The following is a 27,033-nucleotide window of genomic DNA, read 5'->3' on the forward strand; positions in this document are numbered from 1 at the left end:
GGTCGAATGACCTAATTCTGTTCCTGTATCCTATGGTCTTAAAATGTTGCAGAGAGAAAAAAATACACAAACTGCAAACTATGAAAAAAGGGTTCTTTGTCCAATCACATGAAATGGCAGATTAGAATCCAGTGAAGGCATCAATTTAATTCATAGAATCCCTGCTGTGCAGAAGGAGGCCATCAGCCCATCGAGTCTGCAATGACCACAATCCCACCCAGGCCCAATCCCCACAACCCCATACATTCACCCTAGCCAGCCTCCCCGACACTAAGGGGAAAATTAGCATGGCCAATCCATCGAACCTGCACATCCCTGGAATGCGGGAGGAAACCAGAGCGCCCAGAGGAAGCCCACGCAGTCACAGGGAGAACATGCAAACCCCACATAGACAGCGACCCAAGCCGGGAATCGAACCCGAGTCCCTGGTGCTGTGAGGCAGCAGTGATAGCCACTGTGCCGTCCAATCAACCTAACTCGTACATCTTTGGACCGTGGGAGGAAACCGGAGCACCTAGAAGAAACCCACGCAGACACAGGGAGAATGTGCAAACTCCACACAGTGACCTGAGGCTGGAATTGAACACGGGTCCCTGGCGCTGTGAGGCAGCAGTGCGAACCACTGTGCCATCTTGCCGCAATATGAAAGTAAAAAGAATATATAAATAGCAATAAAACTGATAATCTATTAAAGGCTCTTACCAACACATTATGAAATCAAATGTAGCCTCTATATGGTTAAGTTCGCAGTTCAACAGTGACAGATTTTGGCTAGCGTTCAGAGTGGACATCTGAATCAGATTGTTAAAGACAATGAAAGATCACACTAATTGCTGCTACAAGAAACTCCACTCAATTCAACTCCGTAGGAATCAATGCCAAGTTAGGCTAGTAAATTCCACTCAGATGTCAAGGGACAGGCATTTAATTTGACATTGGATTCAGGAAGAAAAAAGACAAAATGACTGCAGTGAACAGTGGTTTTAACCTCAGCCAAAGGACTGAAAGCAGAAGAGTTATTTTGTTTAAATTAAGCACAAGAGCCCACTAATGTAGGGAAGTATAACATGTTTGTTATTTTGTATTATTACATGAAAATAAGTAGTATTGATTGAAATAAGTGAATCCCATGATAACCGTTTTACTGTCTGCTCATGCATTGGGAAGTAAAGCAGCTTAAGGAACTTTCTCAAGTGTTCACTCAATCTGCCTTTTGAGAGATTAATGAAGCAGATATTTGAAAGACACAAATACACACACCAAATCTTCTCACAGAAAAAGCAAAACCTTACTAATATTCATCAGGACATCTGTAAGAATGGGCTAACCGAATATCTGCTATAACATCATATGTATCTCCAGTAATTTCAACATTTTTAGTAATTAAATATCTTCTACCTGCAGTAGTGTCCCAAATCCGTACCTGCAATAATATTCTACACCAGTGATGTCCTATAACAGTTTCTTTAATAATATTTTAATCGGTATCTGCAGTGGTATCCTTCATGAATATATATAATATACCACATCAGCATGTGATAGTAATCAACTAATAATACACAAATGTTGAAAATCTATAACTGTGACCACAGCCATAACTTACAGGTTCAATTAGAGTAATATCCCAAAGTATTGTCCATAATAAATCTACAAACACTGCTGCAGAATTACAATAAATAAAATCTGGGGGAAGGTAGAATACACAGCCATCTTCTGAACTCCTCAGTTGGATTTTGCTTTGTAACTGCCTTCTCTGTGTCTATTCATTATATAGTTACAGGTAATATTACTGACTGGAAAGTAATTAGAACATAAAGTGACCGCAATTAGTTATCAGTTAATTAACTGCCCTAGGACTCTTTCAAAGAACAAAAATATAACTGCAGCATCAAACTATTCTTTGGGGGGATCTTTCTCTTGTGGGGCAGGCTTTCAATAAATCAACTGTGGAATTTATCACCAATGGGCTATCACTGTGAGAATCAAACAGTGCATAAATTCAAAAATTGCAAGGAATTATCAGCCTGTTATCACAGTGCTAGAATCGGGACGTTTTCCAATTCTAAAATTATGTTTTACAACTCAATTTAGAAAACATAAGGAATATGGAAAATCGCTAACCTTTCAAAACAAGCTTGAGTGTTGATGAAGGATAATCAGTTAATTGTGAATATGATTTTCTGTTTGATAAGAAAAAACAGATAACAGAGAATCATCCTCACTTTGTAAAGAAAAAATGGAAATTGTTGGCAGCAACTAAAGTTGGTGTGCAGTTTATGTCTTCTTATCTAAGAAAGGATATCCTTGCCATGGAGGGAGTACAGCAAAGATTCACCAGACTGATTCCTGGGATGGCTGGATTGTCCTATGAGGAGAGATTGGGTCGACTGGGCCTGTATTTACTGGAGCTTAGAAGTATCAGAGGGAATCTCATTGAAATGTAGACTCATTCTGACAAGACTGGGCAGACTGGATGCAGGGACATTGTTTCCTTTGCCAGGGGTCTAGAATTAGGGGTCACAGTCTCAGGATACAGGGTAGGCTATTTAGGACTATGATGAGGAGAAACTTCTTCATTCAGAGGGTGGTGAACCTGTGGAATTCTCTACCCAGAAGGCTGTGGAGGCCAAATCACTGAATATATTTAAGAAACAAAGGGATAAAATTCTAGACTCTTAAGGTGTCAAGGGGTGTGGCGAGAGTACTAGAATATGCTGTTGACATAGAGGACCAGCCATGATTATGTTGAATAATGGAGCAGGCTCGAAGGGTCGAATGGCCTACTCCTGCTCCTATTTTCTACCTATCTATGATAAGGCCAAGCCCGAGAAACTCCTACAATTGCCCTGAGGCAGTGATAATCACTCAATAGCCACAGTCATCTCTCTTTCTTTGTGTCACTTGTGAATCCAGCCTCCCAAAAGTTTTCCTTAGGACTCTCCTGACTACAGTTCTACTGGTGCTCTTTGATGCTTTACTGTGTTGAATACTGTTTAGATGTAATCAAAGGTAGCATATAATAGTTAATTAATAAGGCTGTGCTGCTTGATATTTACAAAAAGCACAACTTTTCTTGATTTAAAATAATCATTTGTTATGATTTTCATAGAGATTGATAATTTTTAAAAAGAAATTCAAATATTTCGAAATTAGCTGAAAGAGCGACATGGCAGGATTTCACATTTTAAAACTGTTACTGTAATAAATGAGAAAGCACATTGACAAACAAAAACTTTCTTTTTGTAGGCATTCACAACAATCATGAGCCAGAAGTTAAACAACTCATTGAAGGAGGTGGCTCCACAAATATCCTCATCCTCAATAAAGGAAGAGCCAGCACATCAGTGAGAAAGATAAGGCTGAAGCCAGAAGTGCCGAATGGATGATCCATCTTGGCCTCCTCTGGAGGTCCCCAGTATGTGGAGATGCCGGCGTTGGACTGGGGTAAACACAGTAAGAAGTTTAACAACACCAGGTTAAAGTCCAACAGGTTTATTTGGTAGCAAAAGCCACACAAGCTTTCGGAGCCCCAAGCCCCTTCTTCAGGTGAGTGGGAATTTTGTTCACAAACAGGGCATATAAAGACACAGACTCAATTTACATGAATAATGGTTGGAATGCGAATACTTACAGCTAATCAGCTAATACAGCTAGACTTGATTAGCTGTAAGTATTCGCATTCCAACCATTATTCATGTAAATTGAGTCTGTGTCTTTATATGCCCTGTTTGTGAACAGAATTCCCACTCACTTGAAGAAGGGGCTTGGGGCTCCGAAAGCTTGTGTGGCTTTTGCTACCAAATAAACCTGTTGGACTTTAACCTGATGTTGTTAAACTTCTTACTGTGGTGCCCAGTATTACAGATGTCAGTCTTTAGTCAATTTGATTCACTCCACATGATATCAAGATACAGATAAAGGCAATGAATACTGCAAAGGCTATAGGCCCTGACAATATTCTGGCAATAGTCCTGAAGAGCTCCAGAGCTTGCTTTGCGCCTAGCCAAGCTGTTCCAAAACAGCTACAACACTGGCATCTACCCAGCAAAGTGGAAAATTGCCCAGGTATGTCCTGTACACAAAACACAGGACAAATCCAGCCCAACCAATTACTGCCCCATCAGCTTACTCTCAGTCATCAGTAAAGTGATGGAAGGGCTATCAAGCGGCACTTACTCAGCAATAATCTGCTCACTGACATTCAGTTTGGGTTTCACTAAGGCTATTCAGGTCCTGACCTCATTACAGCCTTGGTTCAAAAGTAGACAAAAGAGCTGAACTCTAGAGATCAGGTGAGAGTGACTGCCCTTGATATCAGGGCCACATTTGACAGAGTGTGGCATCAAGGAGCCCTAGCAAAAGCGGAGTAAATGGGAATTAGGGAGAAAACTCTCTACCTGGCACAAGGGAAGATGATTGTGGTGGTTAATCATCTTAACTCGAGGACATCACTGCAGCGTAGTATCCAGCGTAGTATCCTAGACCCAATCATCTTCAGCTGCTTCAGCAATGACCTTCCTTCCATCATAAAGTTAGAAGTAGGGATTGCACAACATTCAGCATCATTCACAATTCCTCACATACTGAAGCAGTCCATGTCCAAATGCAGCAAGACCTGGACAATATCCAGGCTTAGGCTTACAAGTGGGAAGTAACATTCATGCCATACAAGTGCCAGGCAATGGCCATCACCAACAAGAGAGAATCTAACTGTTGCCCCTTGACATTCATGGCCATCACTAAATCCCCACAATCAAAGTCCACCAGATTACCATTGACCAGAAACCCAACTAGGCTAGCCATATAACTACTACAGCTACAAGAGCAGGTCAAAGGCTAGGAATCCTGCAGGAGCTCACCTTCTGACTCCCCAAAACCTGTCCAACATCTACAAGGCACAAGTGAGGAGTGTGATGGAATATTCTCCATTTGTCTGGATGAGTGCAGCTCCAAAAACAATCAAGAAGCTTGACACCATCCAGGACAAAGCAGCCCGGTTGTTTGGTATCCCTTCCACAAACATTCACTCCCTTCACCACTGATGCACAGTAGCAGCAGTGAGCAACATCTACAAGATGCGCTGAAGGAAGGCACCTACCAAACCCATGACCACTACCATCTAGAAGGAGAAAGGCAGTAGATACATGGGAACACCACCATCTGGAGTTTTGCCTCCAAACCACTCACCATCCTGATTTGACAATAAATGTCTATTCCTTCACTGTTGCTGGGCCAAAGGCCTGGAACTCCATGCCTAACAGCTGTGTGTGTGTACCCACACCACATGGACTGCAGCAGTTGAAGAATCACCTTTTTAAAGCTAATTAGGGATGGGTAATGATTGCTGATCTAGCCAGGTGAAGCCCACTCCACTTGAATGAATAAGCATATACTTTAAACTACAGAAACATTCCCAATTTATACTCGTCACCTATAGTACTCTATAGAATTACAGTTCTTTTAACAAACAGTTCACAGTTGCTTCTAGCTTCCTTTGGGTTCCTGTATCCCCATTTAGCTATGAAGTAACTTCGAGTGACCATCTCTAGCCTTTTACTCAGTTTTCGGAGAGTGCCTTAAATCCATCAACAGCCGTAACGCCTGTTCTGATGATTCTTCTACCCCCAGCCATGCCAGAACAAAGATCCTGGAATCTATAGAGGATTGTAGAAGATGCATCCTCTTGACTAGAGACTGTCTCCCTCTGGCATCTGGCTTTGGTAGTTCACAAAGCCAAGCAGCCTTTTCTCTCTGCTGACCATGCAATACCTCTGTCTGAGATATTCATTAATTTGAAGCAAAGCCAGTAATCGGATCTCAAAAATGGCTTTGTCTGCTCTCTTTCCCATTGCATCATTAAACACTTTAACCTTGCATTCAGATAAAACTTTTTGGCCTCAACTCCCCTTTCATTTTAGAAGTAAATAGACGGTTTGCAGCACAACAGTTTACAACCCGATACCCACGACACCATTCTCAGACTTTGGGAGACTCAAGAGTATACTCATTGCAAACTTAGCGATTGCTGTAATTATCTCCAAGAATGAATGCCTTGCACCTTGTTCTCAGGAAAACATTATGAGGCTTTTTTTGATCAGCAATAGTCAAACCACCCAGACTTTCTGTCAGGCAGGCTACAAAATTGGTTGTATGGCCACCTTAATTCGCCCTAAATTTAAAGCTACTGCCCCAAAACAGAATTACCTTACAAACCTCATCATTGTAACACTATTTGAATACATGCACCATTACAACATCTTATTTCAAGGGACAGCATACTGCTATTTAAAATATAACTGGATGGTCAATATTGCTCTAAATTTGTTTTCATATTCAATTTTGAAACAATAAAGGAGACTTATTCCATTAAGCTCGAGTATTCTTATTCCTGTGTCAATCCAGTGAGATATCGTTTTACTTATTTTTTTCATCTTAATTACCTGGTGTACAATTGCTTAAATGTTTTAAATTATATGGAATTGAAAGAGAACGTACAAGCCATGAAAGATTAATCCACTTCTCAAAACAAACTTTAGAGCAAAAAGCTTCTACATTTATAATTGTATTTCTACAAAATCTCAACAGTAAATATTAGGGTTGAGATAGTTGGCTTCCGCCTTAAATGAGCATGAAGTCAGGAACAATTGTCCTGCCTGCTGATCATGTTGGCATGAGATACAAAGCAAATCTGCATCTGGGCCTCAACTAAATATTATCAGCAACCTGCAAGTGTGAAATGAGCACTGTGCTGTAGTATGGCGATTGGCATGGCAGAGGGGGTAGGGGATTGGTCAGTTGGCAGGTCAGAGGGGTGAGGCGGTTTGGAGAGGTGATTTGGTTGATTCATTAAATGGGCCATTAGTGAGAGGGAGTTTCTCAATGGGCCCAGGAAAAGCACTTCTTCTGGACCTACAGAAATATCCTATGCTGTCTTTTGAGTGGCCGCTAGCAGCTCCTTTAAGAAACATTGATTAGGCTGTCCAATGTTTTGCGATATATGCTATTCATTTTGGCACCTGGATTTAACAATGGGAGGCGTACAGCAGGTTTGGGGCCTGATTTGCATGTTTAAGCTGCCCACACCTGTGTCAGGTCACTTGCTGTTTCCTGCAATCTTCACAAATGCATTTACCATGTTGCTATACACTGACCCAAAGTTTTGTGTGGGCTTGGGGATACCCAACCAGTGTACTTTTCTACCTTCTGAAAATACACTTGACCCAAGTATGAGTTTGCCCAGGATGTGTGTTTATTCACACAGTTTATTCACATAGTGAGCCGCTATGGCGTGTGGGTGCAGAGGTGGTCTGCTTAGAAGGTCCATTCTATTTTCAGAGACAGCAGCCTAGTTGCCAACTTTATTTAAATTCTCCTTAGATGTCAGCCCCTCACCCTCCACATGCCCATGCAACCACATGCCTCCCTCTGATCACCTAGGCCACTTCCAAGCCCCCACGAATCCCCCATCCCACCTCCATGTCCTGATGGATCTCCCATGCCCCCTCAATTACTCCTCAAATCCTCTAAGCCACCACCATGCCACTTCTATGCACCCCATGTATTCTCCATAACCACTCAAACAGTATTCAGCATTTACAGTCCTCAGGAGCCAAGCAAAGCAATGAGATTTCTTTTAAAAGCAGTTGAAAAATTAAACCTGTGACAATATACTGAAATTGTCATTCAAACACACCGCCATTGACAGTGGAAAAAAGCTTCTACATGGAAAATAGGTTAATCCTTTCAATGGTCGTTAAGCTGTGTAAACCAACAGCCACGTACTCTGAAACCACATCAATGGCAGAGTATGCTGTTTCAATCTTGTAAAATGGTCAGTCAGTTCCCTGAACAGCTGTATCAATAGACAATAGCTTTTGGAACTCAGCCAATAATTTCTAATGGCCACAGCTATCAAAATATTAGTTTCCCAACTCCAAGGGCTAAAACTGAATGAATAGATGGTGTCTTCTGCATTTTACATCAAATTGCTTATGAATCAATGGAGAACAGCGCTTTGATTTTTTTACATCTTCCAAAAGCAGGGAGATGTTTTTTTTCCATCACAGTCAGAGCTATCAGTACATTTACATCCCAGTGCCAAACATGATAAGGAAGGTTTACCATCACTTTTTTTTTAGTTTTGAATGCATATTGGCATTAGATGGATTCAGAAAACACTGGGATTTAAAAACTAATAAGATTACTAAACAAGGGAAATTAACTTAGAACAAGGACCACAATGTGCCTTATACTTATTTTATACAAAGGTATTACTTGCATAGACATACACGTAACTACTGCTATAGAAATTAAACATGTACTTTAGATTTAAACAAGTATTTTTGAATGTATTGTGCACCTTGGCCAAAATGCAAACTGCCCTGCAGCATAATGGGAAGAGGGTTAAACCAGACAGACCACATTCTTTGGGAACAATAAGCCACAGAATACAGTTATGTTATCAGAAGAAACTCATGGGGAGTGCAAATTCTCACACTTTAGAAAATGAATAGAAGTATTCACAAAGTATATGAAATATTCAATTCCTACTGATAGTAAGGAAGAGCGAGACAGTGGGAACGTCACCTTTTCAACTCTGTGGCTTATGGTGAGAAAGCAACCTTCGAACCTTACAGAGTTACGTAACTGAGGTTGCTTAGTAACTGTGGGTAGGAACTTCCAGTTCCTATACACCAATGAATTCCTAATTCTGCTAGAAGGTAGGATGCAATTGGCCAAGGTAAATAATGTGTACTAGTGCGATGGGAGCGTCCAGTTAGGATGACAGGGTAGGCGGGAGAAATGAATTTTCGAAAATATATAACCGTTTTGCCATTGCAATGTAAACTTCAGAAAGGAGTTGGCGTGTCTGGCTGCTTTTCTCTCGGCACATGTTGGTCAATAAAAAACATCTTTAACCAGCATACTGTCTTTCGCGAGTCTTTGTATTTAGCTTGGTTCAGCTCAATACTTAGCATCTGAGGGAAAACCCTTGCTTCACTCGGTCTGTATCCCTCTCTTCATGGATCCATCCAGATGCCTCTTAAATGTTGCTGATGTGCCTGCTTCCACCACTTTCTCTGGCAGTGCATTGCAGGCATCCACCACTCTCTACATGAAAATGTGTGCAGGAGAAAATACAATTTTCCTGTGGTTCTCACAATGGGGACACTGACCTCCAAAGAGGAGCAGATGTGTTTTGCACCAAGGCCTTCCTGATCTGCAAGAAGGCCACACAAAAATGGCATGGGATTGGGAAGACTGAAGAAATTCATTTTTCGCCATCTAAATTTGGAAATATATTGCTGTTACTTCATTGTCACTGGGTCAAAATCCTGAAACTCCCTCACAAACAGCACTGCGGGTGTACCTGCACCGCACAAATCGTAGCGGTTCAAGAGGCAGCTCACCACTATCTTCTCAAAGGCAATTAAGGATGGACAATAAATGTTGGCCTAGCCAGCAACACCCCAGTTCAGTGAGCTAAAAAAAATAAAGTAAGCATTTTGCAAACCAACTTGCAGCTCTATTTGGAGGCAAAAATCCAGCCCATGGTGTTAAGAGGGATGTTCACTCTAATGTTTTGAGCAACTTATACATAAAATTTTACATCCTTACTTTGGATGAAACTTTTTACAATACAAAATAGCGGACTTGGAATATGTTGCATAATGGATAAAATCTAATTCAATTCTAATGTATTACAAAACAGTGTTTGCTGCCTTGCCAGGAAATAAAATTGAATGAAATGGTGAACTGGAAGAACAAAGCACAAATCTCAGCATCAGCTGGATTGTGCCTGGAACCTCAGTTTTACTCTGACTGTAAACATTACCACTCGCACCAAATGATTCACTGACATGGTACTGTTATGAGTCACAATTTAGTGGAGTAGACCCTTTAAAAATTTAAACCACTTTTAAAGAAATAAATAATGGTGGTGGTAGACTCCTCATTGTTTGAGTATATCCGAGCTGTAAGTGATTTCAGCATCTTCTGAGGCTGCTCTCGTAACTGGATTGTTTGATATGAGATTGGTATGGATGTTGACAAATCTGGCCGTTCATGTTGTTGTTGGTGGTATTTGGGAGAACCTCTGCAGCCGTGCTACCTCTAGCCTTCCTCTGGACATGCTGGATGTTGTGCAGCAGGTTCTTAAAATACGCTGAACCAAATTTTAATGGGTCAGTCAGCTGCAATGTTTTCCCAAGAGAGGTGGTCTGCAATGCACAAATCTGTTCCACTCTTTTTTAGAATGTCCTTGTATCATCTGTACTGACCGCCCTGATGTTGTCTGCCCGGAGACAATTCTCCATAGAAGACCTGCTTGGGAATTCTATAATCATCTATGTGGGAGGCATTGCCTGGCCATCTAAGTTACATTTTCTAGATGATGGTCTCGATGCAGTGGATAAAGCGTGATGAAGGACCTCATTGACTGGGATTTTGTCCTGCTATTGAATTCCCATAATGGACCTCAGGTGACTTTGTTGGAAGCCTTCGAGAGGTAGCTGGTGCCTATAGCAGACCCAGGATTCTGCTCAATTCAGCAGAGTGGTCAGGACAATGCTCTGATAGAGTTTGAATTTAGTCCTCAGCTTCATGCCATGCTTCTTCCAGACATGGTCATGGAGTCGGCTGTAGGCACAACTTGCTTTCTGGGTGTGAAACCTGCAAATATCTTCATCAATAGTGGCATCCCTAGAGAATGCACTACTAAGGTATTAGAATTTTTCTGCAATCTTGAGACTTGTACTTCATTGTGTGTGCTTGATGCTGGGTCAAACTCGGTCTTGCAGACACTGATTTGGTGACATTCAAGAATTTGTTTCCATTGGTCTGGATATTTTCCTTATTAGTAGATATATGGCACAGTCATCTTCGTACAGAAGCTCTCTGATTATTGTCTCTGTGACTTTGGTGGAGGCATGCAGCCTGGAGATTGAAAAGTTTCTCCGAACAGCTCCTAATGTTGATACCTACAGACTTGTCTCTTCATTAAGCATTACAACAAAGAAGAGACTGAACAATTGGGAAGCCACAATGCATCCTTGCTTTATGTCGCTGGTTAATTGGACATCTCACCACAGGCACAAACACATCCAAAGATGTCATCATGCAGTAGGTGCAGGATTTTGATGTACTTTACAGGACATCCAAGTGCCATAGACCAGATCAATTCACACTGTCAAAAGCTTATAGTTCGGTCTATGAACAGTAAGTATAGATCCTGAAGTTGTTCTTTGCATCTTTCTTGCTGCAAACATCACATTGACTATTCCACAGCTAGTCTTAAAATAACACTGTGGTTCTGGAAGGACATCATCTATGAGGCTGTCTATTAGACAGTTTAATAGGATCCTTGTCTGTTTCTTTCCTGTCACTGAGACCACAATTATCCTTCAGTAGTTGCTGCTACATTTTTGAATTATTTTCCCACTTCCAGATGCTATGTTGTCATCTGTGAGGTTGTTTGGAACATTTTCCTGATCCCAGATACTCTTGAAGATGGCTGCAAGTTTAATATAACCTCAGCACTGTTTCTCTTTCAAATCTCTGCTGGAATGCTCCCTGGGTGAGGGCTTCGTCTTACTAGATTGTTTCTGTCATCTCTTCAGTGGATGAAGGAAAAGACAGACTTTCTTTCTCAGGCAACAGCCCAGTTTGGTGTCTAGAATCTCCTCTGTTGTGGGAGTCTCTGTTGAGGAGTCAGTGAAGTGCTCACACTACCTTTCCATTAGTTATTAGTGATCAATTCATTCCCATCAACTGTTAGAATTGGAGCAAAGGTTATGGTGGCTGGGCCATATACAGCCTTACCAACACATTGTCAAAACAAGGATCATGCCTCTCAGCTAGATGTTACAGCTATTACAAATGTTGCAAATATTACAGTGCATGGCAACAATAGAATATGTTCCAAAATCTCTATAATGATATTCCTTATCAGCTAATAAAAATTCTGGAGCCACTTCTGCCTTAGTTGCATTATACACAAAGATTGACCCACTGTCTGTTGCTATTCATCACAATTGCTCTGATAGAGCAAAAATGGGAATTAGCAAATTTATCATGGAAAATGGCAAGAATTTGAGACATTTGTATATATGGAATTACAAAATCTAGAGTGTGTTCCATGAATGTAACATAACTCAGGGTTGAGATGACATTGATAAATTACTTGAGTTTAGGTAGTTACATCTCGCCTCTGCAGTTGCTTTCCTTACAAGTCAAAAAAGGCTGAAACACCTTTGGAAGTACATCTGATCGGACAGTCTCAAACTGGAACCAGGGAGCTGCCAAGAGCCTCAGCCGAATCATTCGCCCCGTTCCAATATTCAGAAGGATAAAATAGAGGAATTAAGCAAATGACTCACACCAAATAGTCCAAAACATTGACCTGAACCAACATGAGCACTAGAAGACGAGAACCCTTGCTTCTAAACTCAACTAAGTACTGGAACCAAGAACAAGCACACCATTTCAGTTCTTGAATCCTTATCACCCCAGTACAGACATAGCCATGTCAAAATTCCTAAACACTGCAATGTATTTATTTTAAAACATATTATCAGATTGCACACTGACTTCACAAATGCACGTGACAATAAAAAGTGCGTAAGAAATGACTCGAGCTTTGCTTGTCCTATGAGGTTATCTTCACCTCACATTGGCTCAGATGGACACCATCCACAGCCCTCCACTGAAGGCCTCGGGGGAGGGGTGGGGGGGGGGGGGTGGGGTGGGGGGGAAGCGGGGGTTTTGATGAAAAAGGATTGGCTGGATTTCCAGGTAGAAAATTAGGAGGGGAGTGGCAATCCAACGCTAATTGCCATTCTGCAGAAGTTTGGGTCCAACAGGATTCAGTGCCGTTAGTGAGATGTCCTATCGGTGTTATACACCAGTCACATTATTTCCAGGTAATTGCTGTGAATTACTGTTTGACAAGTTTGCAGCATCACAGTAATTAATCCTTATACCATATGGAGTGAAAAAATGTTATTTTATCCATGTGCTACTCCTTCCAACAGCCCAATCATAGTTATTGTGGATCATGATATCTAGTTCATGTGATGTTAGTGCCCGTGTGAAATATCCCTCCATAGATCATAGTATTTACATAAAAAATATACATTTGGAAGTAATTTCAAGGATGTAGCTTCACTTTGAGTTCTGGTGATAGTCCAAATTTTGATCTTGTGGATTAAACCTCTCTCATTAAGATTATTTCCCTTCAAATATTTCTACTTTCCATTATTTTATACCACTCAAGGGATTCAGATGGCATCATAATCAGTTAAGCATGCTGAAGTTAGACTAAACACAATTCTAAATTCCAAAATTAATGAGGGTTATGAATGAGACTAAATGAGAGACAAAATGAGACTAAATGAGAGACTAAATGAGAGACAAAAATATCAGGCAGTATTTATAATGCACTCACTGCAATATTGAAAAGAAGGTATTTGTATTAATTACGCTACTAGACTTTTTTGTATATTGCTATCACATATGTCATTTTATTATCTCATGTTTTTCAGCTGGACACTTTGCAGCACATTCTATTTCTTTTCCTGGGTCTGTTGTCCTTGTGTGAACAATTCCCTCTCACTCTTTTTCCCATTCCCTGGTTTTGTTCTCTTTCAAATGTTACAAATTTCCAGAAGGAGTTCCCAACCAAAATCTTCACCAACCTGCACTCTCTGGACAAATGCTCCCTCACAGGCTGCCTCCAGACCCTTGTGTTTTTATTCCAGTTATCATGGGTGTGACAAAAAATCAATGAGAATTTATTGAAAATCTAATTCAACTTACATGATCTAAAATTCTCATTAGGTAGAAATGTTTAAAAACGTCTCATATCTTAGTGCTAGCACTCAGGCCTCCTAGTCAAAAAGTCATAGGTTTAATCTCCATCCTAGATAACTGAGCAAAAGATCTAGGCTGATACTGCAAAGCAGCACTGAGGGAGTGCTGCACAGTTACAGGAGCTGTTTTCCTGATGAGTCATTAAGGGGACTGCCCTCCGGTTGTACTTGTAGCATGGTTTTAAATAAAATGTTTATCCCACAGGGAACTGCACCAAAACAGGTTATCTGCTCTTACCACTTTGCTCTATGAGGGAGTGTATAAATTTGGCTGCCATGTTTCCTACTTTACAATGGCAACTCACTAAAATACTTCATTAACTATAAAGAGGCCTTGGGACATTCTAGATTTGTGAAAAACGCTTCTTCACAAAATTATGTTGGGCTATCTTTTGAATTTAAAATGCCAGCGCTGCTAAGCCATTAAATGTTGACACTGAATATAGGTGAGATAATTTCAATTCAAAACAGATCTTTTCTATCGAGTAAAATGTTCCTATTACAATTTCTTCACTGCTGTACTAAGTTTGAAAACAATTCTTGCCTCTAGACTGACATCTGCAAATGAAGTTTGTCAAAAGTTGATTTATCATGGGGCTCTGGAGGGGTGATCAAAAAGTATTCTGTCTTCCTCCTGGCCTTCAGCAGATTTTCATGTTCCATGATGCTCACTGCTGACCTCAAGGAAAGCTGCTGACCATAACCCAGCTACTCCTGTGGCATGAATTTCTCTTTTCCTGACATCAATTTGGATCTGCGACCAAGTCAATAGAATCTCTAGCATCCAGCAACAGTGTCACCAAGCATGATAAGCAACCAGTGATTGAGACTTTTTTGAGATTGGGACTTTTTTCTCTGGAGCGTAGAAGGCCGAGGGGTGACCTTATAGAGGTCTATAAAATAATGAGGGGCACAGATCAGCTAGATAGTCAATATCTTTCCCCAAAGGTAGGGAAGTCTAAAACTAGAGGGCATAGGTTTAAGGTGAGAGGGGAGAGATACAGCAGTGTCCAGAGGGGCAATTTCTTTTTCCACACAGGGTGGTGAGTGTCTGGAACAAGCTGCCAGAGATGGTTGTAGAGGCGGGTACAATTTTGTCTTTCAAAAAGCATTTAGACAATTACATGGGTAAGATGGGTATAGAGGGATATGGGCCAAATTGGGATTAGTTTAGGGGTTTAAAAAAAAAGGCAGCACGAACAAGTTGGGCCGAAGGGCCTGTTTCCATGCTGTAAACTTCTATGACTCTATAAGTGAAAGTTATTTCATTCTTGTGGCTCACATAGACCCCGTCCTGACACACAAACACATACGTGCATGTATTAAAAGGACATTAAATAACGATTGTGACACATTCTTTTCCTTTGCAGATCTGCACGGCGGACGCTTCCCAATAGGAATGCTGCACATAATGTTCAGAACTACAACTTTCTCACCTAAATAAAATTATAAATAGCAATGCATCGTTTTCACTTCCCACAGCACACCTAGAAAACACATAGTAAAATGCAACAATCAATTCATTTTTGAAGGAACTTAGCAATTATTTTGAGAACATTTACATTGCACTATCTTCTGCAAAAACACAATTAGATGATGGCAGGGGGAGAGGAAAATCTAATTCCACAGGCAGCACTTCTTTCGGCAATGATGGGAATAGATAGCTTTAATAATGCGTCCTTGTTGTTCTGGCTGGGTGGAACTCCTGCGGTTTCAGTAGATGGCGGAATCTCAGTGAGTTCTCACTGTCCAGATCATCCTCTCGGTGCAGTCACCATACAGAACCAGAACTTTATCCTTTGCTCTGTTCCTTTTCCCCTTCTTACACCACCCCCCCCCCCCCCCAAGTTTTTCTCTCACACCAGCCCCTTCTCGTTTTATTGGCTATTTTTATAGCTAATGTTACTCAGCAATCACTTCTGAATTGTTGACCTAAGCGTTCTCATCATTAAACTCCCTTCCATTCATATTTAAGTCTGTTCATGAACTTTAGAAATGAACATTTGCTCACACATTGCTAAGTATTTATCGCCATTAAGTAAGTGAATCTCTAAGTAGAAAACCTGTTCCTCCTGGTACCATTCAGCCACATATACATGGCTGGATATGATAGCATCATAGAAACCCTACAGCAACATTAGCAGCAGCAATTAGCAGCAACATTGAATCGATACATCAGAAATTCAAGTTCAAACACGGCGGCGTTACTCCATCGGGCTCATCGATTTCTTACTTACCATTCATCCCGACCACCAAAGAAAAGCAGAATATCTCAAAGCTCATGTCCAACAAATTCCAGCTGCTCCCTCGGCTGTGAATTCAGGCTATTCGCTGTGAGATCCTCTATCCAGCTGAGAGCTCGGAAGATCGGAGTCCAGAGACAATTGACTCTTCCTTCCTTGGAGCTGGTGGGGAGAGTGTTAAAAGTAGCGATGCGAATTGCTCTGGAGGTAACAGGAAGGGCTGCCCGATGGCACACTGTCTGAACCCAACACTGATACATTAAAAAGCATACGCCCTCCCCCTTTATATCACACTCACCCTCAATTTTAAACTCACACTGGCTCTTAAACTCAAACTGACTCTCACCTTCCCTCAACCTCTTTTTCCATCCTTGACCTCAAATTCACATTTCTCACCCCATCCAATCCACCATCTCATACTCAGCTTCTCTTAATCTCACACCTCACCAAACCTCAGCACACTTCACTCTCTCATCAATCATACACAGTCTACCTTCCATTCCTATCACCTGAACACATATATCCAATCCCACTGTTTCATTCAATCGCTCCCTCTCGCAACCACTCTGCATTTGGCGCCAGTATTTTGCTTCGCATTTCCCTGTATGCATTCAGTTTTAGTTTCACCCTCACCCTGCAGTTATTCCCACATTCCGGATCCCAATACAACCTGGCCCCGGTTAGTCTCTTGTGGCTGAGATCTTTCCCTTCCTCCGATGCTGCCGAAAACCTTCAAACCCAAAGTTGCGACCTGTTTGCAAATGAACGTTGGTGTTTGTAACAGGAGCCGACAAAGAGCTACATAACTGCAATTACCACCCGCCAGTATGTTTCTATTGATCGTAAAAAAAGTACTGACTGACCAATGATCTCTGAGTTAACAATCATTGTCTAGTGAGGGAAATGTGCTTTTCAATACTGAACTACTCCAACGAGCGATGTTTTAAATGGACAGCAGATTTATATACACCCAGTGTAAGGTCCATTAATAAATGGAGCGAGAGAAAATCTTTAGTAATCGAGCTGTCATTATGGAGGTCATAACTGGAAGGAATGATCCTTTTCCTAGCAAGCTGTTACTCCTGCATACTTCTTCCAGTCCCGACACACAGTGAGGCGAGATGACGAGAAATGACTCCATAAAAAAAGATTTCCACTCCATCTGACGAAGGAGCAGCGCTCCGAAAGCTAGTGGCGTTTGCTACCAAATAAACCTGTTGGACTTTAACCTGGTGTTGTTAGACTCCTTACTGTCCATAAAAAAAGGCAGAAGTGGGGGATGTTGGCGGGTGATTGTGTTATGTTCATTACCATTTCCAACTCCTCAGAAAACTGAAGCTATCAGTGTTTACATGCAGCAAGGCCTGGCCAACATTCAGGCTTTGACTGGTAAGTGGCAAGTACCATTCGTACCACAAAAGTGCCAAGCAATGCCCATCTCAGAGAATTAACCACCCTCCTGACAATCAATGGTATTACCACTGGCAGTTCCACCACCGTCAACATCGTGGGGGTTACCACTGATCAGAAACTTAATTGGACCAGCCATAAAAATACTATGGCTACAAGTTCAGGTCAGAGGTTGGGAATCCTACAGTAAGTCATCTCCCGACTCCCAAAACTGTCCACCATTTACAAAGCACAAGTCAGGAGTGTGATGGAATTCTCTCCCCTTGCCTGGATGAGTGCAGCTCCAAACAGCAATTAAGAAGCTCAGCACAATCCAGGACAAAGCAAACTAATCAACATCCCGGCCATCACTTTAAACAGTTACTCACTCCATCAATGGTGTAATTTAGCAGCAGTACACAATACTCTGCTGCAACTTACCAAATCTCTCTTAACAGCACCTTCCAAATAAGAGAGCTGGCTTGATCAGTATCCCAACCACCAACTCCATCATTCATTACCTCCACCACTGCTCACAATGGCAGCTGCTTCTACAAGATGCACTGCTGCAATTCACTGAGACTCTTTCAACTTTCAACACCAACTTCCAAACCCTTTGCACTTACTATCTAGAAGAACAAGAGCAGCAGACACATGAAAATATCATGTGGCCCAGTGACCAACAGCCTGAGCAACTAAGCCCAACACAGAATTGGACAATCTACATTAAATAGCTGTCAACAGCTTCCACAGCCAGGCTTGGTAGGAATTTGGACAGGCCAAGTTTAAACACCGACACAGGTCAGAGGAGAGCAAGGGTAAGCCTGGACTTGCTCTGGGACCTGGGACTGGAGGTGCTCAACCGCTGATCGAATAAGGACAGTATTTATGTATTTCCCAGTTTCGGCCGGACTCTCTGGCACCTTGGATTTCTGCTGTTACTTTATATGAAAAGGGACTATGTGCACTCCATGCACCTGAGAATGGATACCTAGGGACTCTGGCATTCTCCATATATGGAATTGACAATCCCATTGGGTGCTGCAACCCCTGCCCGGTAGCCTCATTGGCTGGAAGCCGGAGAATCTTCCAGAAGGGAGCGAAGAGGGGGTTAAGAAGAGACACCTGAAGGCTATACCCAGCCAAGACTCGACTCGACCCCCAGTGAAGACTTGACTCAACCCCTGGTGAAGACTCAAACTTCAGTGAAGAATAGGTGGAGACCCAGTGACAAAGAAGAGGATGTGCGAAACCCACCTTCACGAAGAAGACCCTGAATCCAAGAGATGACAGAACTCAGCGAACTGAGCCCAGCAGTTCAGTCAAGTTAATTGACACGGATAGTATCAGAAATCTCAGACAGATAGCATGAAGTATTACGTTATTGTGGGAACTGAGAGTTGTTTTTGTATAGAGTTTGTATGATAAGGATTTGTTAATAACATTGGGTTAAACCATGAATCAATTCTTGTCCTTTGTCTCATGAGTAAAAGCACCTGGGTAAACTAGTTTTAGTATAAACTGGTCGACGTGCCTAAAGTTACAGACAACAATCACCACTTGCAAGTTCCTGTCCAAGTCACACACCATCCTGACTTGAGCCTATGTCACCTTTCCTTCACTGTTATTGGGACAAATACCTGGAATTAGCCCATAACAACATTATGGGTATACCTACACCACATAGATTACAGAGGCTCAGGGTGATGGCCTACCACCATCTTCTCAGGGAAAACTAGATTGGCAACAAATCCTGACCTTGCAAAAGATGCTTACGTCCCCTGAACAAATAATAAAAACATCCATTTGTATAGATGCTTGTCACTGTGGGCCATCAGCAGCAACAGAATTGTACTCAACCTAAATCTGTAACCTCATGGCTTGGCACATCCTCTACTTTACCATTAACTAACCCTGGTTCAATTAAGAGTGCAGGAGGGCATGCCAGTAGCAACATCAGGCATAACTAAAAATGAGGTGTGCTAAGGTACCAGATCAGGAACTCCAAGGTATATTACGAAGTCGGACTGGACCCCAACAATTTTCCAAATTTGGCATTGATGTAAGAACAAGATGTTTCAATCCAAGCACAATTCTACTGGTACACTGTGTTGTGAGGTAATTGAGATGGCTGGTACTGTCTTTAACTATAGACAATATAAAACTCACGAGGCAGATATCTCTGTATAATGACGCAACATTTATTTAACAAAAACACAAGTAGCTGCTCAGAGATCACCAAAAGGATTAAGCAGCTCTGGAATAGAGCAGTAGAACCTCTCCAATGAATCTGATGTTTACAATCAAAACAGATCAATTATAGTTTTTCTTATCAAGTATTCCTGCCTTACATTAGTTAAAAATTAATTACATTTAGAATACACACATCAATAATAATCTCTGACATTTACCTCAGCCAATTGCATTCTACCATCCAGTATAATGATGTTTCATTTGTCCATTTAATCCGGATGCTAACTCCCATCTTGGCTAAAGTCACATCCTGGTTGCCTGGTTACTCTAGATGCTTGCTACAAGGGTCAAAGTGGACTTTTCCACCGGATCATTGCCAATCTCGATGAACACGTGGTTCTGCATCCAGGCACATACTTATCCTGAGTCTAGACAATGAATTGGGTCTATTCATAATGTTGCAAGATGTGTTCCCTCACCAGAAACTTTCTGATAAGAATTTTGCTAACTACGGGGTTCCCAGGCCATTGGCTCGGAACTCTTCACCTTTACCATCATCCGTTATGGTAACCTGCTTTCGGCTGAAGTGAACAATGATTCATACATTTAAAATACATTTAAAAATATCAACATATGTTTTAAAATCATAATGATTTGTTCAATTCTCTTACTGAATCCACATATGTGTAAACTATTAATCTCATTGGATCACTAACTTTGTTTTAAGGATCATTTAACTCTTTACTGGTAGTCTTGTCAGTGTTGAAATGTATTCTGTTATGTACCTTATTGGCTAATTAGAAATTTCCCACTTCACACTGGGAAGCTTTTATTAAAACAAACTTTATTTAACAACACAGTTTAATTACAACAAATGCATTAGCTTAACTTTTAACAATTGAACAATACATAAACATGACAAGATACAATTCTTAACTGCTAATCTATCACAATTCAAGCAATATTCCTCTTATAGACTTAAACTCCCTCTTTAAAATTAGATAGCAAAACACAGGCATACTTGATTATTTTAGGTTCACAGTCCTAGAGCTTTCAGAACACCTCTAGAGAGAAAGAGAGAGACCTGTTTCTCCTGGCAGCCCAAGTAGCAACTGCTTATATTTTAAAATGAAACTGAAACTCTATTTCTTCCCTGAAAGCTTAGCCTCTCCCATTAAACACCTTACTCTGTCCCTGTCAATCAAACTCTAAATTGAAAGCCCCAGGGAAGACCTAAGTAAACACAAATACATTAGCCCTGCTTAAAACAAACACTCTAGGTCAAAAATGAGTACTTATCCTGTGCTCCAAGCTACCAATGTAAAGATTTTGCTAGATAAATCAACACCCTGCAAAACAGATCTGAATTCTAAACATACCCCTTATAAGAAACATGATATACATATATTTCTTAAAGGCACAATATCATCACAGGTGTCAACCTGCTGAAGCTACAAAACAGGACAACTGTGTGTCAAACAGCACAAGCAGCAAACGACAGACAGTTAAGCAATTCCACAACCAATGGATCAGATCTAATTTCAGCAGTCCTGCCACATCCAGCCACGCATGGTGGTGGGCAATTAAACAACTCATTGGAAGAGGAGGCTCCACAAATATCCCCATCCTCATTGATGGGGGAGCCCAGCACATCAGTGGGAAAGATAAGGCTGAAGCATTTGCAGCAATCTTCAGCCAAAAGTACTGAGTGGATAGTCCATCTCAACCTCCTCCACGGGTCCCCAGCATCATAGACACCTGTCTTCAGCTAATTTGATTCACTCCACATGATATCAAGAAATGGCTGAAGGCACTGGATACTAAAAGGGCTACAGGCTATAACGATGTTATGGCAATAGTACTGAAGACTTGTGTTTCAAAACTTGCCACACCCCCAGCCAAGCTGCTCCTGTGCAGCTGCAGCATTGGCGTCTACCCAGCAATGTGGAAAATTGCCCAGGTATGTCCTGTACACAAGAAATAGGACAAATCCAACCCAGCCAATTACTGCCCCATAAATCTACTCTTAATCATCAGTAAAGCACTGGAAGTGGTCATCAACAGTGCTATCAAACAGCACTTACTCAGCAATAACCTACTCATAGAAGCTCAGTTTGGATTCCATCAGGGTCATTCAACTCCTGACCTCACTACAGCCTTGGTTCAAACATGGACAAAATAGCTCAAATCCAGAGGTCAGATGAAAGCGACTGCCTTGACATCAGTGCAACATTTGACAGGGCATGGTATCAAGGAGCCCGAGCAAAACTGGGAATCAGGGAAAACCGTCCGTTATTTGAAGTCATTCCTGGAACAGAGGAATCATCTCAGCTCCAGGACATCGTGCAGGAGTTCCTCAGGGTAGAGTCCTAGATCCAACCATCTTCAGCTGCTTCATCAAAGAACAAAGAAAATTACAGCACAGGAACAGGCCCTTTGGCTCTCCAAGCCTGCACCGAGCATGCTGCCCGACTTAACTAAAACCCCCTACCCTTCCGGGGACCATATCCCTCTATTCCCATCCTATTCATGTAATTGTCAAGACGCCCCTTAAAAGTCACTACCATGTCTGCTTCCACTACCTCCCCTGGCAACGAGTTCCAGGCACCCACTACTCTCTGTGTAAAATATCTCCCTCGTACATCTTCTTTAAACCTTGCCCCTCGCACCTTAAACCTATGTCCCCTCGTAATTGACTCTTCCACCCTGGGAAAAAGCTTCTGACTATCCACTCTGTCCATGCCTCTCATAATCTTGTAGACTTCTATCAGGTCTCCCATCAAGCTCTGTCGCTCCCAGTGCCGGATTTAGACTTGGTGAGGCCCTAAGCTATATAAAGCTTGGAGGCCCCTTGTTAAAAAGTTACACCAAAAGGTCTCAAAGGTGCGTACCAAAACAGGACCTTGGGTCGCCACAAAAAAATTGAAAACATAATTATGCCTTTTAATTATTTAATAGCAAGGCATTTAAAGTGAAAAATACAAATTATTTTCAAATGAATGCATTTACTGATTACCGAGGAGTTCATCCTCGGTTAAGACACCCCATTGACGTACATCATTGAGTTTCGTGAATTTTGTTGTTTCAACAGTGGATGTCAGCTCTTCAACGCTCACATTTGCATCACTTCCAGTGTTTTCCTCAGCTGAGATTCCAGACTCTGTTGTCTCAGTAGCAGAGGCACTAGGCTGTGGTTGTTTTGGACTTTGCTGGTCACCTTGGGTTTGTGGGTCCTTATCTGTTTCTGAAGTAAAGTAACTGGCAACCTTTGGTAATTTTTTGAGTTGCTCTTCAAGCTGGTGCTTTCTTTTTCTTTTCTGGTTTCCACTCTTAAATGTTCTCTTCATTGTAAACCTTCCGAAATGTTGTGAGGCCCCTGCGGATTGTGAGGCCCTCAGCTGTAGCTTGTTTAGCTTATGCCTAAATCCGGCACTGGTCGCTCCAGTGAGAACAAACAAAGTTTCTCCAACCTCTCCTCATAGCTAATGCCCTCCATACCATGCAACATCCTGGTAAATCTTTTCTGTACCCTCTCCAAAGCCTCCACATCCTTCTGGTAGTGTGGCGACCAGAATTCATAGAATAGAATCATAGAAACCCTACAGTGCAGAAAGAGGCCATTTGGCCCATCGAGTCTGCACCGACCACAATCCCACCCAGGTCCTACCCCCATATCTACCCGCTAACCCACATATCTCAGGACATTAGGGGCAATTTTAGCATGGCCAATCAACCTAACCCGCACATCTTTGGACTGTGGGAGGAAACCGGAGCACCCGGAGGAAACCCATGCAGACACGAGGAGAATGTGCAAACTCCACACAGACAGTGACCCAAGCCGGGAATCGAACCCAGGTCCCTGGAGCTGTGAAGCAGCAGTGCTAACCACTGTGAGAACACTATATTCCAAGTGCAGCCTCACTAAGGTTCTATAAAACTTCAACATCATAGAAATCATAGAAACCCTACAGTGCAGAAGGAGGCCATTCGGCCCATCGAGTCTGCACCGACCACAATCCCACCCAGGCCCTACCCCCACATATTTACCCGCTAATCCCTCTAACCTACACATCCCAGGACTCTAAGGGGCAATTTTTAATCTGGCCAATCAACCGAACCCGCACATCTTTGGACTGTGGGAGGAAACCGGAGCACCCGGAGGAAACCCACGCAGACACGAGGAGAATGTGCAAACTCCACACAGACAGTGACCCGAGCCGGGAATCGAACCCTGGACCCTGGAGCTGTGAAGCAGCAGTGCTAACCACTGTGCTACCGTGCCGCCATGACTTGCCAATTTTTAAACTCAATACCCAGGCCAATGAAGGCAAGCATGCCGTATGCCTTCTTGACTACCTTCTCCACCTGCATTGCCACCTTCAGTGACCTGTGTACCTGTACACCCAGATCCCTTTGCCTATCAATACTCTGAAGGGTTCTGCCATTTACTGTATATTTCCTATCTGTATTAGACCTTCCAAAATGCATTACCTCACATTTGTCCGGATTAAACTCCATCTGCCATCTCTCTGCCCAAGTCTCCAACTGATCTATATCCTGCTGTATCCTCTGATGGTCCTCATCGCTATCCGCAAATCCACCAACCTTTGTGTCGTCCGCAAACTTACTAATCAATCCAGTTACATTTTCCTCCAAATCATTTATATATATTACAAACAGCAAAGGTCCCAGCACTGATCCCTAAGGAACACCACTTGTCACAGTCTCCATTCAGAAATGCACTCTTCCACTGCTACCCTCTGTCTTCTTTGACCGAGACAGTTTTGTATCCACCTTACCAGCTCACCTCTGATCCCATGTGACTTCACCTTCTGCACCAGTCTGCCATGAGAGACCTAGTCAAAGGCCTTACTGAACTCCATGTAGACAACATCCACTGCCCTACCCTCATCAATCATCTTCGTCACTTCCTCGAAAAACTCGATCTAGTTCGTGAGACACGACCTGACCTTCCTTTAATCATAAGATCAGTGCTGGGGATATTCACTGATGATTGTTCAATGTTTCACACCTCAGATACTGAAGAAGTCTGTGTGCAAATGCAGCAAGACCTGGACAATATCCAGGCTTGGGTTTATAAGTGGCAAGTAACATTCATGTCACACAAGTGCCAGGCAATGACCATCTCCATCAAGAGAAGATCTAACCATCACCCCTTCACATTCAATAGCATTACCATCGCTGAATCCCCCACTATCAACTTCCTGCGGGTTTCCATTGTCCAGAAACGGAATTGGACTAGCCATATAAATACTGTGGCTACCAGAGTAGACCAGAAGGTAGGAATCCTGCAGCAAGTAACTCATCTCCTGACTCCCCAAAGACTGTCTGTCATCTACAAAGCACAAGTTAGGAGTGTGATGGAATACTGTCCACTTGCCCAGATGAGTGCAGCTCCAACAGCACCATCAACAAAAACTCCAAGCTTGACACCATCCAGGACAAAGCAGCCTGCTTAACTGACATCCCATCCACAAACATTGACTTACTCCACCACCAATACATAGTGGCATCAGTGTATACCATCTACAAGATTCACTGCAACAACTTATCCATGTTCCTTAAACAGTACCTTCCAAAATCATGGCCGCCACCATCTAGAATACACATGGAAACACCACCACCTGGAAGTTCCCCTCCGAGTCTCTCACCATCCTGACTTGGAAATACATTGCTGTTCCTTCACAGTCGCTGGGTCAAAATCCTAGAATTCTCTCCCGAAGAGCACTGTGGGTGCCCATGTACTGCAGTGAGGTTCAAGAAAGCAGCACACCATCATCTTCTCAAGGGCAATTAGAAATGGGCGATAAATGCTGGCCTAGCCAGCGATGCCCACATGCCATAAATAAATGGGCGGCACGGTAGCACAGTGATGAGCACTGCTGCCTCACAGCGCCAGGGACCTGGGCTCGATTCCCGGCTTGGGTCACTGTCTGTGTGGAGTCTGCACGTTCACCTTCGGGTGCTCTGGTTTCCTCCCACAGTCTGAAAGACGTGCTGGTTGGATGTATTGGCCGTGATAAATTCTCCCTCAGTGTACCCGTGAACAGGCACCGGAGTGTGGTCTAGGGGATTTTCACAGTAGTTTTATTGCAGTGTCAATGTAAACCTACTTGTGACACTAATAAACTTGAAACTTAAATTTTTAAAAACTAACAATAACTTATCTCATTTCTTTTTGCAATGAATCTTGCAACTGTTGAATGCCTCAGCCCTACACAGTTCAAGCTTAGATTCCAGGTAGAGAATTATTTCCTTTGTGGCACTTGCCCCCCCGCCGTTGCTCCCGAGTACTTTCACCAGCTTGTTTCAGAGTAGGACTGGAGGAGTTCTGGCAGCAGGTGATTTTCTCACCCAAAAGAAAGGTCACAAAGTGGACATGGAGAAGGAAGGGTGAACACGGGAGGCTAAACCTTCGGAAGGATGAGTCTGACTGTTTAATAAAAAAAGGAATTCAAACAAACAACATTCTTTCCGCAGTAAATCACAATAGTGGAACACTAATGATGTTCGTTCCTTTTCCTCATGAATCATATACTATTCCCCAACCAGAAAGACAGCCTGTAATCCACTCACTGAGCACCACTTCTCAATTGCTGAAAGCAGCTCTCCTTTGTTTCCCTGCCTGCCCTGCAGTGATCTATAACTGCATCTTCCTGGTAACTTCAATCACAGTAAAAATCTATTAGGTGAAGAAACTTGTTCCGGGCGATTGCTGCACTCTGGCACCTCTGCAATGCAGAATGTCGGGCCTTCCCTTGTGGGGCGGAACGTAGAGCCCAAATAGTTTAGGGTGGCATGGTGGCACAGTGGTTAGCACTGCTGCTTCACAGTGCCAGGGACCCGGGTTCGATTCCCGGCTTGGGTCACTGTCTGTGTGGAGTTTCCACGTTCTCCCCGTGTCTGCATGAGTTTCCTCCGGGTGCTCCGGGTTCCTCCCACAGTCCAAAAGACGTGCTGGTTAGATGTATTGGCCATGCTAAATTCTCCCTCAGTGTACCCGAACAGGTGCCGGAGTGTGGCGACTAGGGGATTTTCACAGTAACTTCATTGCAGTGTTAATGTAAGCCTACTTGTGACTAATAAATAAAACTTTTAACTTTATTAAAACGAAACGCACTGAAACTCGAGCAGTGAGTTACTGGTTACTGCTAACCAGTAGCAGTGGTTAGCAGTACTGAGGTTTCTCTGAGCATCAAAGGGGTATTTTTAAATTCATTTTATGGGACCTGGGCATCGCTGGCTGGGTCAGCATTTACTGCCGTCCCTAACTGCCTTCCACTTCAGGGGACATATCAGAGTCAACCACATTGCTATTA

At 42.4% G+C, this 27,033-nt stretch overlaps 1 protein-coding gene across 1 annotated transcript in view; it reads right to left on the reverse strand.

The window, feature by feature from the left end:
- The window catches only part of rxfp1 (relaxin family peptide receptor 1), a 177,504-nt gene that overhangs the window by 147,799 nt on the left and 2,672 nt on the right, over window positions 1–27,033 (reverse strand). The window contains exon 3 of the mRNA XM_078233281.1: window positions 26,009–26,147. Coding sequence (XP_078089407.1) covers window positions 26,009–26,147 — 139 coding nt within the window. The remainder of the gene's footprint in view (window positions 1–26,008; window positions 26,148–27,033) is intronic.

Source organism: Mustelus asterias, chromosome 1 (assembly GCF_964213995.1).
Source record: "Mustelus asterias chromosome 1, sMusAst1.hap1.1, whole genome shotgun sequence".
In the NCBI taxonomy this organism is placed as follows: Eukaryota; Metazoa; Chordata; class Chondrichthyes; order Carcharhiniformes; family Triakidae; genus Mustelus; species Mustelus asterias.